We start from the raw sequence: 15,541 nt of genomic DNA on the forward strand, positions 1-15,541 counted from the left end.
AATGTATTTCTACAATAAAATGGCAGAATGATCTCTGAATGTACACAATGGGGTAACACCTCTGCTTTACACTGGTGTATTACTGTAACACTGTGCCAGCTGAAGTACACAGCTGGGAGGCAGGAGGATTTTAACTCATACATAAATAGTACAAACGGATAAGAAATTTAATACAGGGCCAAGTCTAATAGACATAAGCTACAAATGGCAGCAGTTCCATGGTGAAAATAATTGACTGATGAAACTACACAGTTGGTAGTCTGTTCCTTCACAGGACAAAAGTTTCTTATCAAGAAGTAACATTTTTCTAGGAATTCACTTTGGTTCAAACAGAACTAGCTTCAGGGAAGTCGTACGTAAAGCACAGGATATATGCCATGTTTTCTTCCAAGCCATAGAAACAGAATAAAACAAGAAAATTCCTATGAATATAGCTAGTAACTGAGAAGGAATTAATTCTCAAACAGTTGGTATGAACAAAGAAGGATGGACTTACTACATGGCCTGTCCTCTATATTGCATAAACTCTTATAACCGATACCTTTTTTGAAGCAGTTTCAATAAGCAAAGCATTACTGAAAAAAATTATCGAAGAACAGAAAGGAAAATTACTCATTTATTAGGCAACTGTTACAGGAATCTTTTGAGTTTATACAACTGAATGAAGCCCATTTACATGACTGTTTCTAGTTCACAGCTGCTGAAAGGTTGTAAGCTAGTCATCCTTTATGACAAAAACAGAAGAGAAAGTGTGGTTAAACACACTTCCAGTGAACTGATCTGAGAATACTTACAGCTACGCTATATAACAGTTACAGATACCCAACCACATTTAGATGAAAGAATTTCAAGCCCAGTCAACTTCAGTACTATTGAAATTCGATCTGGGGAGTAAAGTGAACCACCGACTAAATGGTTCACTGATGTGACACTGCTGCAAAAAAGTGTAGTGTCATTTCTGAGATTAACAGCAATGCTTAATTTTTACCCATGCAAAATGAAGCTTGTAATGAGTTCGGACACTACACCTCCAAGACATGGATCCAAGATTTCTCTGGACTTTCTCCAAGAAAAATACAACTTTTAGGAAATACAGCCTAGGAAGGGGAGTTCAAAGACTTCGGCTGCTTGCAGCGAAGATTAAATGAGGTGAAAATATTGCATGAACACAGGCAAATATTTTAACCTGGAAAGATTGTATTATATGAAGTCTTTATGAATGTAACAGCTACTTTAGGAGATGGTCTAAATTTACCTGACCTGCCTCAGGGCTTGATCTTTAATGATTTTATAATTTACAGTCATCACAATTCTAGAAATCATCTGCAAACATTAAAAGCTCTTACAGAAAACTTTTAGCACTTTGGGTGCATAGCTCGCAGTCCAAGATAAGCATTAGGCTACAGATAGTTAATGCACCACCTCCCACTTTTATGTAAAGAAGTTTTTCCAACAGAATGTAGCCCATTTGGTACGGTATTATGCTTTGCTACTTACTGTGACAGCCTAACTCTGAAGTTCTTTGCAATTAAAGTTTTGCACTTTGATGAAATGAGTTTATACAGGAATGTACTATCCTTAACAGAACTACAACATACTCCCCAAATATATTCAGAGTTTACAAAGCCAACTTCAAATTTTACGTAAGTCCTGTGAAACAATTATCTGCACCATATTCTCTATCCAAAATGGTTTTGACAACCTATGTTTTGACCATGTTGTTGAGTAGTTTAAAATTAATTGCTTCTGTTACTCTTCACAATACACAGTCCTCTTTCAGAGTGGCTTATAATGACTTTCTCGCCATGTCTGCCATCTTTCTTTTGTCCAGTAGAAAGTCAGAATCTCAGTTCACATATTAGTTTCTCCTCTTCGTCAGGACAGGATGCCACCACCCTTCTTGAGCAGGGAAGCACTGTTCCCATCAGGAACAGCAGAAGAGAGCAAGAATAACTGCTAAGAGTGACTTGAAATCTCTGTTCTTGCAAGAAATACTAACCACTTTAAAAGAAGAATTCTTGTTTAATGGATTTCTCACCACCTGTTTCAGATAAACAAATAGGTCTCAAAGACAGTTTTAATGCTAAAGACTTTTTAGAAAAGACTATGTCAAGATGTACTTTCAGGAAGATTCAGGAAAAAGGCAAGGTGGTTTAAGATGATGTTGGAAAGAGGGGAAAAATACAGAACTGTATATACATGAATTGAGAAGGCAAGATAAATTGAGGAGAAACCCAGGGCACACATTTCAGAATGTAAACCAAAGGACAAGCCATGTTAAAGATGTTTAGGGTTGTGTTTGTGGTTTTGGTTTTTATTTTTTTTTTTCCTCCTTTCTCCCCACCCCTTCCCCCTCCCCAAATATGAGATGAAAAAAATCTTTCTTTTAAAAATCACTTTAAAAACTATGACATAAGTACGTACAACCATCACCGTAAGCATAGAGAAAAAAACAATAATCAGACTGGGTTTGAGTATACTCAAACAAAAATATACTGGAAGAAAGTAGCTAACAAACACGTTTACAAAAATAACATTTACTCTAGCAGCCATCACAGAATTTTAAGAGCACATCTTCTCCCTATTACTGTTCTTGGTAATTTTTTTCCTCTGAATATGAAGGTTTATTTCCCAACAGCTCCAAATAACAACATATTATAAATGCTAATGACACACAGGGTACTGCAACTAAGCAGAAGCTCGCTTACTCCTAAAACTTATTTTCCTGTAAACACAAGACTACTGATTACCAGGCAGAAGGACTCTGTATTGCAGCATCATTTTATTGAATTGTCTCAAGATTGTCACACTGCACTTCTGACAATGTAATATTATTTTTTAATTATTTAAGTACCTTGATTATATTTTTTTCTAACAGATACCAAGTTGTTAAATACAAATCTAGTATTTGCTCCTACCAGGCAGGTGTATTTTAAAAATATTTCAAACCAGTACTTATAAATCTAAAAGAGAAAAGATCACTATCACAAGTAAAACATTAAATAATTAACTATTAGTAAACAAGCAAAACAGTCCAATTAAGCACTTTTACATTACCATCAATAAATACAAGATTTGAACACCATACACACTACAGATGAGTTATGCTACTATGTCCAGAAAAAAATCTTGCCTCCTAACGATATTCAGGAACAAGTGGATGTTGGCATTTAAAAGGAGTATTTCCTGGAATTTCTTACAAAAGATGCTATTTCCTCTCAGATGCTTATCAAGTTTCAAGCACACTGAACATAATCCATTTTCTTGTACCATGTGTGCTAGTACTCATCAACTTACTAGTGTAGGCTAGTGAAAAAATTTAGTTGTCAGAGTATCATGAAACCTTCACACTCACCTCAGTGTTTCATGACCATCTGGAAAATGCTCAAGACTAGTGTTCACTAGCACCTACAGTGATGCAGGAAGGCTAAACCAGGTATGATATTCTCTTCTGCAAAGCGTACACCTAGAATGACTAGCTATTTTTGCTCAAACTGCATTTTTTTAAACAAAATTGTATATGTAATTCTATCACATATATGTGTGCGCGCGCATGTTTAAAGAGCATTTAAATAGATGCCTTTAAAAATATATTTTGGTCTCTTAAATTCATTATAAAAATAATAGAGAAGTATACAGGAAAATAAGCTGTCATTTCAATTTATCTAAAAACCACATGATTCTGCAGCAAATGAGAACCAATAAAAACTTCATTTTCAGCTTGTAATGAGTATCTGAATTTTAACATTGGCATAAAGTTCAGACAGATCAGTTTTCAAATCAATAAATCCAATTCACCGATATTTGCTTTGCCATTGTGAAAACAATGTCGAAAGTTAAACACCTTCTTACAGAAAGCATCTAGCTGTGACATTACAGAGAGAAAAAAACCAATCAAACTGTGTTGTTTACTAAGCTGTATATAAATAAACTTCAGCATCTGATGTATGACAACATTGAACTGGAGAAGCACTAGACTGATTATGTTATTCCGCTGTTACTGTACTCTGACACCAAGGGAAAGGCTCTGTGCGAGAGAAATCACACTTGCCAAACCTCTCAACTGGACAGAATCTGTAATGAATTCCTGAATATGGCAATCTAGAGAGCAAATCAGAAAAACTTGTGGGGAGAAAACATTTCTGAGAGGAAGTACTTGCAGAAGCATGAGGAACGACAATGACCTTATTTTACATGCAGGTCTTCATAACAGGACAGTTAAATTTTTATCAGGAAAAGTATGCTTGCCTTGCTCCAAAATAATCTCTTTTTAAGCCAGTAACTCACTTTTCAAGTGAGAAGGAAATACCGCTCATTCACATCTGAAGAAAGCTTAGCAACCGTACACTCTAAAACCTCCAAAGCATCTGTTACGCTTGGAAAATCCCAGTATTTCACTCACAGAAGTGTCATTATTTAGGAAATCAGGGGAATGGAGATCAGTCTGTTACACAGCATTACCCTTCATAGACCAAGCAACTGAAAGACTATGCAGAAGCATTTGCATCAAGACTGCAACAAATCAAGCATCTACCTAGGTGTTCCTACAAAGTATGTTTAGTTGAAATTAGAGGTCATGCACCTGCCCTACATTTTGGCTCACTCTTTTCCTCAAATGTGACAACATATTTAGGAATGAGATAGACAAACCCCAAACATCAGTACTTTGGAAAGAAAACTAAACAAAAATCTCTTTTAGCATACATAACATAGTCTTGAAATCAAGTTATTCAAAAATATTCATAAGAATTAAAAGCTAAAAATTTTAGTGTTATGTACCCACAATGAAATCTCTTACTAAACTATAGAAGGAAGCTTTCATTTGCCGAGGCAGTTTATGTTCAAATTAAACACTACTTATGCAAATAAATTGAACTAAGTTTCCATAGTGTACTGTTTATGTTCACCGAACAGACCTGCAAAATAACTGGATAAAGACTGAAAAGATAAGTTATATTCCTTGGAAGGTATTTAATAGAAGAAAAATTTATATGCCATATGATAAAAGCTCTGTCAACATCTGCCAATACCTGTTTGGGGCGAGTAAGAAGATGAAGCCAGTAGTATCCATAACAAGATGAGAAGCGGTGAGCACAAATTGAAATATGGGAAATTCCACAAAAACATTGGGGGGAAAAACCCCCAAACCTTTTTTATTGTAGAAGTGGTCAAACAATAAAACAGGTTGCCCAGCAATGCTGCAAAATCTCCATCCTTGACTATATGCAAAACTGGACTGGCAAGGGCACTGGGCAACTTGCTCTAGCTGACCCTGTTTTGAGCAGGGGGGGTTAGACTAGATGATCTCCTGAAGTTCCTTCCAACCTCAATTATTCCATGATATATTTTCCTCAAAACTTATTGAAAAAATCTTGACTATGATGGCCTTTATAAAGCCTGTCTATTTGGTAGAGACAGAGTGAACAAGGTGACTTGACTATTATGTTACTTTTTTCAGCTTTAGCAAAAAAATAACAGCTTTAAATGTATCACCATTTACCTCTTGGTCATGGCAGCTAAAACATTGTGACTAAGAAAACCAGCAGCCTGAAACCAAACACCAAGGCTGTTGATTTGAGCTGCTGTAAAAACTTAAAGAAATCACCTACATGAGACACCTACAAACTAACATGCGGTCTAAGGCAGGCAGTTATCACAATGCCCAAGATGCTTCAAAACTACTTACAGTAAAAAACAATACTGAAAAGTAATGGTGGCAGCATACCCAGCAATATGGAATGAACCTTCTGTGGAATACCTGACTCATTTCTAAACATACAGTCACATATAGTGCTGACAACCTTGCAACTATACTTAAAGGTTTACAATGAACATATGTGCAAAATATTAAAATGCTTCTTTACAAGAAACTTAAACTTTCTCATCAAGCTCCCATAAAACACCAACATTACACTCAGGGGAAAAAAAAAGTAGTTTTGATAAAGTGAGTTTTGCAGGATTTTTCAAAATCAAAACAGTAGCTGAAATAATTACTGGATCTTGTTAACCTCTACTCCTCCCTGACACTATATATATACGAATGAGCATAACCACTGGAGGCATCTCAATCTTCAGAAAAATTTAAAAAGCATTGTAATAATATAGATTAAGGAAAAATTGTTAGATTGAAAATATCTTCAAAGTGATAATTAAAAACAGCACACGATCATAATTTTTTTGGGTCACATTTTGCCAACTGCTAAGTCTCCTCCCAAGATATGGCACCTATGCAATGGCATGTATCCTGTATGCTTTATGCTGAAATGCTGATATTCTCTTGTCTCTCTTTCTTGGGCAATGAAAAGACTCGAACTGGAAACTATGTCTTTATGCTACCACACACACGAGAACTTCATCACTGTACTACCTCAGTGCAGGTAGTTTAAGTAACAATAGCAGTAATAAGCAGTTTAGAAAGTGTTACCAGCTAAAATACATAAACTGATATACATGTAAATGGGGAACTTCACTCAAAGGCCCCAATGAATGCAGAGTATTTGCTAATAGCCTTAAAAATATTAAAAATTAAAGATAAAAATCACAATACAACTCTGATGACGTTGAAGAAAGTGTGCAGTGTTGTAGATGGGAAGAAGCAACGGAGGAAAAAAGGTAAACGTTCCAAAGAAAAGGTTAAAAAAACCCCGAAACAACAGAACAAAATAGGGGAAAAAACAGCTAAGACCAACCCCATAATCATGGATAGCCAGCAAGCAACTTGCTAAAACCAAATACTATCTCTATTTGCTGTGAGGATCAGATCCAAATATCTGCACTACATAGTATTTTTTTAGCAATTTACTGGCAAGAAAAGCTCTTCCCAAGGAAACACTTGAAACGTGATCATATTTTGGGGACACAGATACCAGTGCCACTTCTTTGGAACAGGTCTAACACCTGTCAACTTGATTTGAAGATGAAATATGCCTTTCTAGCTAACCAGGAAAGAAAAGTCTTTCGAAGCCAACATATGAAACTCCACATCAGGCACTGATTGTTCAAGACAGATTCTGACTCAAAGACAGGATATGAGGAAACTCAACAGGAAGGGCTTTTTACAACCTTTTTCAGTTTATTTCAATTTTTGGAAATAGGCTAGACCTCCGTTCAAAATTTTAACATCCCAGACTGACTGACTCATTGCCTTTTCAGATACAGGCTGTTTTCACCAACAGTGGGGTAAGCGATGTGTTTAACTGATCTTTTGTAACTTTGCCAGCTGTAGAAAATAAATTGTTTACTAATAAATGCTGGAGTATATGGAAAGAGTCATGCTTTGAAAAATCCATGGCTGTAATTAGCTATTGTGATCCCCAAAAAAAGACTAAAACCTTCCGTGAAAAGATCAGAAAGCAGTGATACACTAAGGCACAGAACTGCCATCATTATGTTGATACTCTGTATTTAAATTTAAATATGTAACAACAGCACAGGTAAGGAATAGATACAACTGTAATACTCTTCGAGTCTGTAAACACTTCTTACTACAATTCATACTGTTTATGAAGTCTATTATCTGCACTAGATATTTACTAAACAGTATCTCAGGAGTGTACCTAGAGCTACCAAAACATCTCTGGCAAAAGGTTCATGTTTAACCCTAATGTAACACCCTCCCACCTGTCCACAGAGTATAAACACATACACATATATTTGTGCATTCAGATATTTTAAAAGTCCTGTATCGATCCTTCTGTCTTCTGATTTGTGTCGTACTGAAAACCGGCTTGGTAGTTAACACCTAGCTGGTAAAATAAGCAGTAATCTTAACTATTAATTAAAAATTTTTAATTAAAAAAAAAATCAGCTCAAGTTAACAACTAAATTTTTAAAATAGATTATCTGGGAGGAAAAAATTCTCTTTTCAAACATTCCAGCAACAGTAACACACAATGAGCAGCAGGGACGCGTAACACATTATCTAGTTTTGAGTGACATGTCCGCTTCCAGGAGAAACAGTTTAGAGAGGTTTCTTCTGTAAGGATAAACTCAGTTGCTGAAATCTACACTACTGAGAATTTGGGTTTCTCCTCCAAAGAAGGATGGATCTGCTGTCCCAAATTCTAAGTATGTAATAAATTGTAATTGCTGTCTTCAGTGAGTTCCTGGTTTGGTAATCAAAGAGCTACCGGCATATGGCAATATGTTTAATTCAAATTGTATTACAAAAAAATTAAAATGAGTATAGCCTGGCAGATTCTCATCTACAAGATGATTTCTAAGCACTATTCCACATTTTTGAGTCTTTCTGCTTCTATACTGCAGTTGTGAGACTTCTTGAATGCTTTCCTAACACAACAGGTGATAAACAATGCAGTTAAGAATTCCATTGTTACTATTATAATTTTGATAGCAATAAAATATTCATTGTAGAATAGTCTGCAGATTAAAAAGACAAGCTCGAAATCACTAGCCAGAAATCCACGAGCTCTTCTAAAAAAGAGCACTGGGAAAGTACAACTTAGCAACTTAGTGTTGGGAAGACTATCAGGCAATACTTTAGGTAGAAATAAAATAGGTTAATTCATATGAAACTACTTCAGTTCTCTCCTGGGATGTACTACAGTCATGCGGGCATCACTGCTGCCTTCCATTAAGAAAGCAGAAAAGCACAGGTAAGTAGTCACTGAAAGGAAAAGCACCTCCAGTCCTTTAAATGAATCAAACCTAAATAAGTATTCAGTCAAGCCCAATGTTGTTCTTTATTTGAAATACCGCCATTTACCTTCTCAAACAACTTAATGCTCACTCAAAGGAGAATTCTAATCTTCCTATCTAAAAAAAATGGTTTTTTAACTTCAATTTTTTTATTTTAAACTTGGGTTTATGCTTATTGTAGTGGAAAGGATAAAGTCTTCTGGAAATTAACATGTGAGTTATCAGATAAATTATAGAAAAGATTCTCATATAAGAGTTTCTTCTCATATAAGGGTCTCTAGAGCACCAGCACATAGGTTCCATGGGTGGGGCAATGGAACCTATTTTTCTTCTCTACTTATATGCGCATGTGCGCAAACACATATGAATATATATAAATAAAAACAAATAATAGCTTCATGCACATGCATACAAGTACCACGTGAAAAGCAGTTCAGTACCATTATTGCCTTAGTTCATATTGGACAGTAAAAGTTTGTATTTTAAGTTAATGACCGTACAGTTAAGGACTATAATATGCCTTAAAGCAGCAAATGAGTTTAAATCTAAAAGGGTGATGTTCTAAATCAACAGTACAATTTTAATTTAATACAACTTCTTAAAAAAACCCTTTTTATAGTAAGCATTAAATCTTTAAATTTTGGAACACTTTATTCAAATTGAAGCAGATAATTTCCAGGCAAATACATTGGGGTTTTTTTTTTTTTTACATTTTTCTCTATATAGACTCTTTTAATCATTTATATCCAGGATCCCACACTGGAAGAAGGAAACAAGCTTGGACGCCATTAAATATACAGAGCATAGAACACTACTATAGCAAATAATCTGGCTTTAGGGACATGTAATAAAGATTACAAACAATTACACATAACAGAGTGAAGTATTAATAATCTATGGTCTAAACTACATGTTCCAAGAAAAGGATACCTTGTATTCTGTGTAAAAGCAACTGCCTTAGAAATGAAAAGTCATAAATAAAAAGACACCTGCAATGAACTGCACAATACCTACGGAGGAGTCCACTAAATTTTACAATGAGGGTGATTTCTCTAGACTAGCAGATAAGCAAGGACAAAAGGTGTTCTTTTTCTTTGGTTTTTTGGGGGTGGGGAGGAGGAACAAATAACATTTGGAAACAGTATTTCAATCAGATCTACCTTCTGTTCAGTATGTTCTTAAAAAACTAAGAACTACTTCATAATCACATTTCCAGTTAATTTAAGAAAAACACTTTTTTTTCAGTAGAAGCTGATTCATTATTTCGTCTCTCACTCTCTGAAAAACAGCCAACATTACAATAAATACCTAACTCATTTGAAACAGGAAACTGAGTTAATTCTACAGTACTAATCCTTTAGCAAGTCAACAGTAACTAAATTCTGGATATAATTTTTTACCGGACAACTAAAAATTGTGTAATGTAATTAACATCATCTTGTGCTGTTCATTCTCTTCGGAAAAGCTTTTTGGGAAAGACCAAAAGTGATGAGTTTGCATTAAGCTCCTTCTGCTTAATTCACCAAGCCAAAACAATACAAGTAGGAAGAGGACAGAATACAACTATTGAAGAACACATTTTAAGACGTATTTTCCCTGTACATTTTCTTAAATCTTTTAAATAACACAGAAATTCAACAAATGGAAATTGTGATGACTCAACTGTCAGTCTTCCGTACCACTGACCATGTAGCTACCAAAAATGCAAACACTGGACTGATATATCGATATCTTCTCATCTATTGTAGTCTAATGCTTACATTTACTTAGTAAAAGCCTGTCCATATCCTACAGCTTGTACATTTTACAAGTTCAGTTAACTGCTTCAAAGCATTCTTTCCACATTTACAGACAAATGAGTTTATTCTCAAAACCTTTCACTGCTCTAAGCTGCATGGCTTGGACTTTATGCCAGAGGAAGTGTTTTCTGACATTTTCAGTATTGCAGACAAATGTATTTTCTAAAAAGTAAATTTAATAAAATTTTCATAATAATTTTCTAATATAATTTATTTAAGGTTTAATCTGGATTTCAGCCATTAAGCTATTGCACAGCAGCTCTGATATCACAAAACTTTTGCTTAGCTCACTTGATTTCAGTGTTCTCCCTTCACTCAGATAATTAATATTCTTGATGGACTTGATGCACAAAAAGGTCTCTGAGGTACTGGACATAATCCCATAACATCTACTAAGGCCACTAGGGCAACTGGTTTTTTAGTTGGAGTAAGACCGACCAGCACTTAAACATAGAGAATCAAAAAAAAATTAATGTCGGAAACATCAAGCATTTTTCCCCCTTTTGTAAGAAAAAGAACCTTTAAAAAATTAAAACCCTAGCAAATACACACATTCTATTTTAGCAATCACATGTCCGCTAAAGCTACAAATGGTACCTGCAAGTTCTTAATAAAACAACTGCCTGAACAGAAGCTAATTACTTATCAGCTAACACCAGTACATCAAATTCTTCTAGGTCTTGATTACAAGAAATGGAATTAATAGTATTTATGTTATCATGCACTTTCTTTTCAATTCTAGCCTAAAAGCACACTTCTTTACATATTTTAAACCTTTAAACAAAAAGCAAATGTCTCACTATAGTAAGATTAACTTAAAACATTACAAGTTACTGTTTCTTAAACAATGTCAGTGCTGGAGGCAGTAAAACTACAGCTTTATGACTTAGGCCAGAGCTACTCTAGAAATTGTACTGTAGTAACACATAAGGTCATCTAGAGATGTGTATTTTGATCTTAAATGAACACAGGCATATTGAATTTGCAGACAAATAGTACACTTCTGATTCTATTCCTTCCAACTTTTTTGTTTCTTCAGTATGGAGAGTGCAGTAGTATTCTATGATACCGCAGAAAGAAGGTACTTTGCCTTTACTTCGTAAGTACTACTTAATATCACAAGGTTATCCTGGACATTAGAAACTGATTCCCCTCGGGAATAGCTCAGCATCCTGTTCAACTATAGGAGTAAAAGCTTCCATACACCAACTTTAAAATGACAGAAGAGAGGTGAAGAAAAATAATTCGGGGGGCGTGGGGGTGGGGCATGATGACGACCAAACCCCAGTATCGATACAACAGCACAGTGTGGATGCTGGAGTAATTACCTCCAGTCTGTTAAAGTTCATGAATGGTTTTGGCGCATTTTGAATAGGTTAAAGCAGAATAGAAGAAAATCCTCCTAGGATCAGTTCATTTAGAAAAGTAACATACCAGGAAACCAGATGAAGTTCTCCAAATCCTTTATATGCTGGTATTTAAACCCTGGAATATTTATTAACAGTCTCTTTAAAAAAAAAAAAACACAAACCACCACAAGAAGTGTTCCAAATCCAGTGGAAGACAAACTTGGTAGTCATTTACACAAACAAGATAACTAATTGGGGTTTCTAACTTTAAAAAAAAAAAAAAACAACAGCAATTTTTCCATGTCATAGACTATTTAGGAAATTGAGGGACTACTTACTCAAGTCAAGAACATCATCTGTCTTTATCAGATCTTCCTCCCTTGTGAGCGGTAACTGAGTTTCTGGTTCATCTCTCAAGTGCAGTGACAGCGAACGGAGCATGAAGAAAACTCTGATTGCCTTGAGAAATTAAAAAAAGAATTTTAAAATATTGCTGCATTCAGTACTACATATTTTATCAGATTCTTACAAATGTATACTCACTTTTACAACCCCTGATTTTGCTGTCATGCAGTAAATCTACTTTTTAAACTGAGAAAGTAGAATCTAATTTCAAGCTTAGTTAAAAAAGGATATGGAAGAAGTTGAAACATGCTATTTGTTTTCAATGAAGTAGAAGCAGCAGAGCTTTTATCCCACTGGGACACTTACACAGATTGTGACTGACAGGCAAATGATTACAGGAGTTGTTTAAGAAAAAAAAACAATCTTGGATTTTTTTTTTTTTTAATCATTATTTTAAGACTGATTGTATTTACAATATGTGTACACTACAGACAACTACACAACTAACCTCCAGAAACTCTCACATTTTGAAATTAAAACAGTAATAACCTTTCTGGATGAGTCTAGCTAAGATGTCTACAAGTCAGTGGGGATTTTTGAGTTTTAATTTGCTGTGTTCATCACAACTAACCATGTGCAATACAGCATTCTTGGAGAACTTAATTTATATTCTCAGAAGGTCTACATCAGGGCAAAGCATTCTGAAAGCTGCACCAGTCCAAGGAACTTTCAACAGCTGCTCTGTGAAATTAATATTCTTGTTTTGATTTAGAAATTAATGACATGATATGCAAAGACTAGAGAAAGTGCCAAAGAACAATGATCATTTTATTAGCTACATTTTGAAAGACACCATTTATAATCCTCTTCCACTACAAGAACTGTATTTCCAGTATAGCAAATGAAAAATAACTTTTTATTACTTCCAGTGTTTTGTTTTTTACAACAGTTTCTTACATAGCAATTCTGTGGCATACTGTAAATTAACTGCTGCCTTACAGTAAAAGCATTGAATTCACGGAACAGCTACAGTGCCCAGGAACTCCCAGATTGCAGGAAGTATGAGGAAAAACAAATCTAAACTGCTTTAAGGCAAAACCCTTCACCCCTCTATTTTTAAAATCAACAGAACTGTGACTCCTGTGAACCAGAAATGTGAGTGCTTGGCCAGCTATCATACTGGTGATGCTTTCAGAAACTTCTGGCAGAACAGGGATGAAGAGAGGGAAGTCATGTGTATCTGGCTCTTCCATGAATTGACACCACAGCAGATGAATCTGGTATGCTGTTGAAGTCTAATAGGGCAATATGATTATTTGGAGCAAAGAATGTCAAAGGTATCTAACAAAAATACGATATTAACACTACCTTATGAGTAAGAGCAGAGTCACTTTATAATGGGAGATGATCTCTCCCATTTAGGCAGACTGCATTCTAATGTATTGTGGATTTACTGAAATTAAATAGGATTAATATAAAGCAATTTTACTACCAGATGCTTCAAGAATTCATGGTATTGGGGGTTTAAAACAAACATGTAATCACATTTACTGCAGAATAATCTACAGGAGTAGGAAAAAAAATTAGAACTTTAGCCTTTGCAAGAAAAAACAATAAAGAACATCAGATGAAAAGGGAACTACACTGTGCTTCCTACAATACTGATAGCCCTCAGTTTGCTAGCAATATCAATATAAACCCAAAAGCATGTGATTTGTGACTTCCTGTAACATTTTATTAGATCTCAATAGAACAGCAGAGCAATTCAGGGTCCTAGAATCTTTTTCAGCTGAATTCTGTTTTCTTGGTTAAGTAGGAACAAATATGAATTGCTATCTACATTAAAGAACTATGCATTATGATGAAGTATACTTTGCGCTGATTCCTTCATCTATATACAAATACCATGTGCAAAGAAATAACCATCTGCTGGGAAACCTACCAGTATCTTATTACATTCCCATGAAATAGCATTCTCACAGGCAGTTCCAAACCTTCTCTCAAAGTCTTTGCTTGCTATGTACTCCAAGGTGCAGAGTTCAAGACCCATACTGTTCATTACTTCCCAAATAAGCACGTAAATGAGTTTGTATTATTCTAGGCGACTGGTAAGCAGTACCATCTTTAGGAATATAGAAATCAGAAGGAAGAGATGCAACCAACAAGCAGTAACTGGACTGTCAACAATTCAAAAGAGCATTTGATTCTGTGCAGAAGGCTTGATCAAGCAGTAGTAGCTGATTTCAGAAATCAGCCTAACAACTTCTGGTCATTTCAATGTTTTAAGTCAGAGGGGCTGGCTGTCTGGATTTCACAGATGTGCCTTTGATAACTCGAGAGATATCTGATTTCTGAGAGTTCCTCCTAAAATTGTTAAGAGGAGAAGAATTGGCACTGAGAGGGACTTTCTGTAGCAAAAGAAGAAGTGAGAGCCTAAGAAGATATGATCTCTAACAGCTAAGAACTCATGATACAATCAAAGTATGGGACTTCTTCACTTGCTAGTGAAATAAAACTTGCCAACTCTTTTAGAATCATGCCATGGGATGCTCAGAATTGAATCACTATCCATTTGAAACTATCAGCAAAAAGGATCTCCAGCAGGTTAAGCAGCAGCAGCAACGTCACAAGATACACCTGAAGTTCATCATATTGTTATGGCAATTCAGCCTAAGAGAGGTAGCCTAGCTGGAAGAAAGTAGCATAGGAATTCTAAGAAATTCTAAAACTTCCAGAGCAATGCAACAGGGGAAGGAGGACCAACAAGGAAGCATTCTGGGAGTTCTTGCTGATGAGAAAGAACCTTCCCTCCCAAAGAATTTAAAGGAATTTTTTTATTGATTTTTTAATTTCCACCAACAGAAGTTAAGCTATTCCTTATTTAGCACATGAAAAACCATGGAGCAGCCAGTTTCTATTAATGTGCATTTCTAAGTATCATTCTGTTAAATGCCTCAGACAGAATTCTAGGAAGCATTTTTGCTTTCTAAGAATACTTTTCAAGATAATTCACTGTACTTTATCAAACTTAACTTGCTGTGATACTACAAGCCACACAACTTTTGTTAACTAATGAAAACAAAAGTTTTCAGAAGATTCCTGGAAATACATTTTTTTCTTCAAGAGTACTTAAATATACTTATATATACACTTACATAAATGCAAAGCTACCCGAAGAACAGCACTTCTCAAAAAATAACGTCGTGCAGTAATATATCTTTAAGACTTACTGGCACTGCAAGGCTTATAGGACACTGCCAGATAAGGGCCAGGAACCGATTATCCCAAGAGTGCCGATAATGATTTTGTTATTCAGGTCAGTATCACCTCTACAGGTTGTGTCAGTTAAAAACAGGTATTTTGCTATTTTTCTCCTCACTCTCAAGATCT

At 35.3% G+C, this 15,541-nt stretch overlaps 1 protein-coding gene across 3 annotated transcripts in view; it reads right to left on the minus strand.

Annotated features, from left to right (window-relative positions):
- CLEC16A (C-type lectin domain containing 16A) overlaps window positions 1-15,541 on the minus strand; it is an 81,976-nt gene that overhangs the window by 27,204 nt on the left and 39,231 nt on the right. For all 3 annotated transcript variants that reach the window (XM_059826372.1, XM_059826370.1, XM_059826371.1), the window contains one exon: window positions 12,145-12,265. In XM_059826372.1, coding sequence (XP_059682355.1) covers window positions 12,145-12,265 — 121 coding nt within the window. The remainder of the gene's footprint in view (window positions 1-12,144; window positions 12,266-15,541) is intronic.

The sequence above is a fragment of the Gavia stellata genome, chromosome 18, assembly GCF_030936135.1.
Source record: "Gavia stellata isolate bGavSte3 chromosome 18, bGavSte3.hap2, whole genome shotgun sequence".
NCBI lineage: Eukaryota > Metazoa > Chordata > Aves > Gaviiformes > Gaviidae > Gavia > Gavia stellata.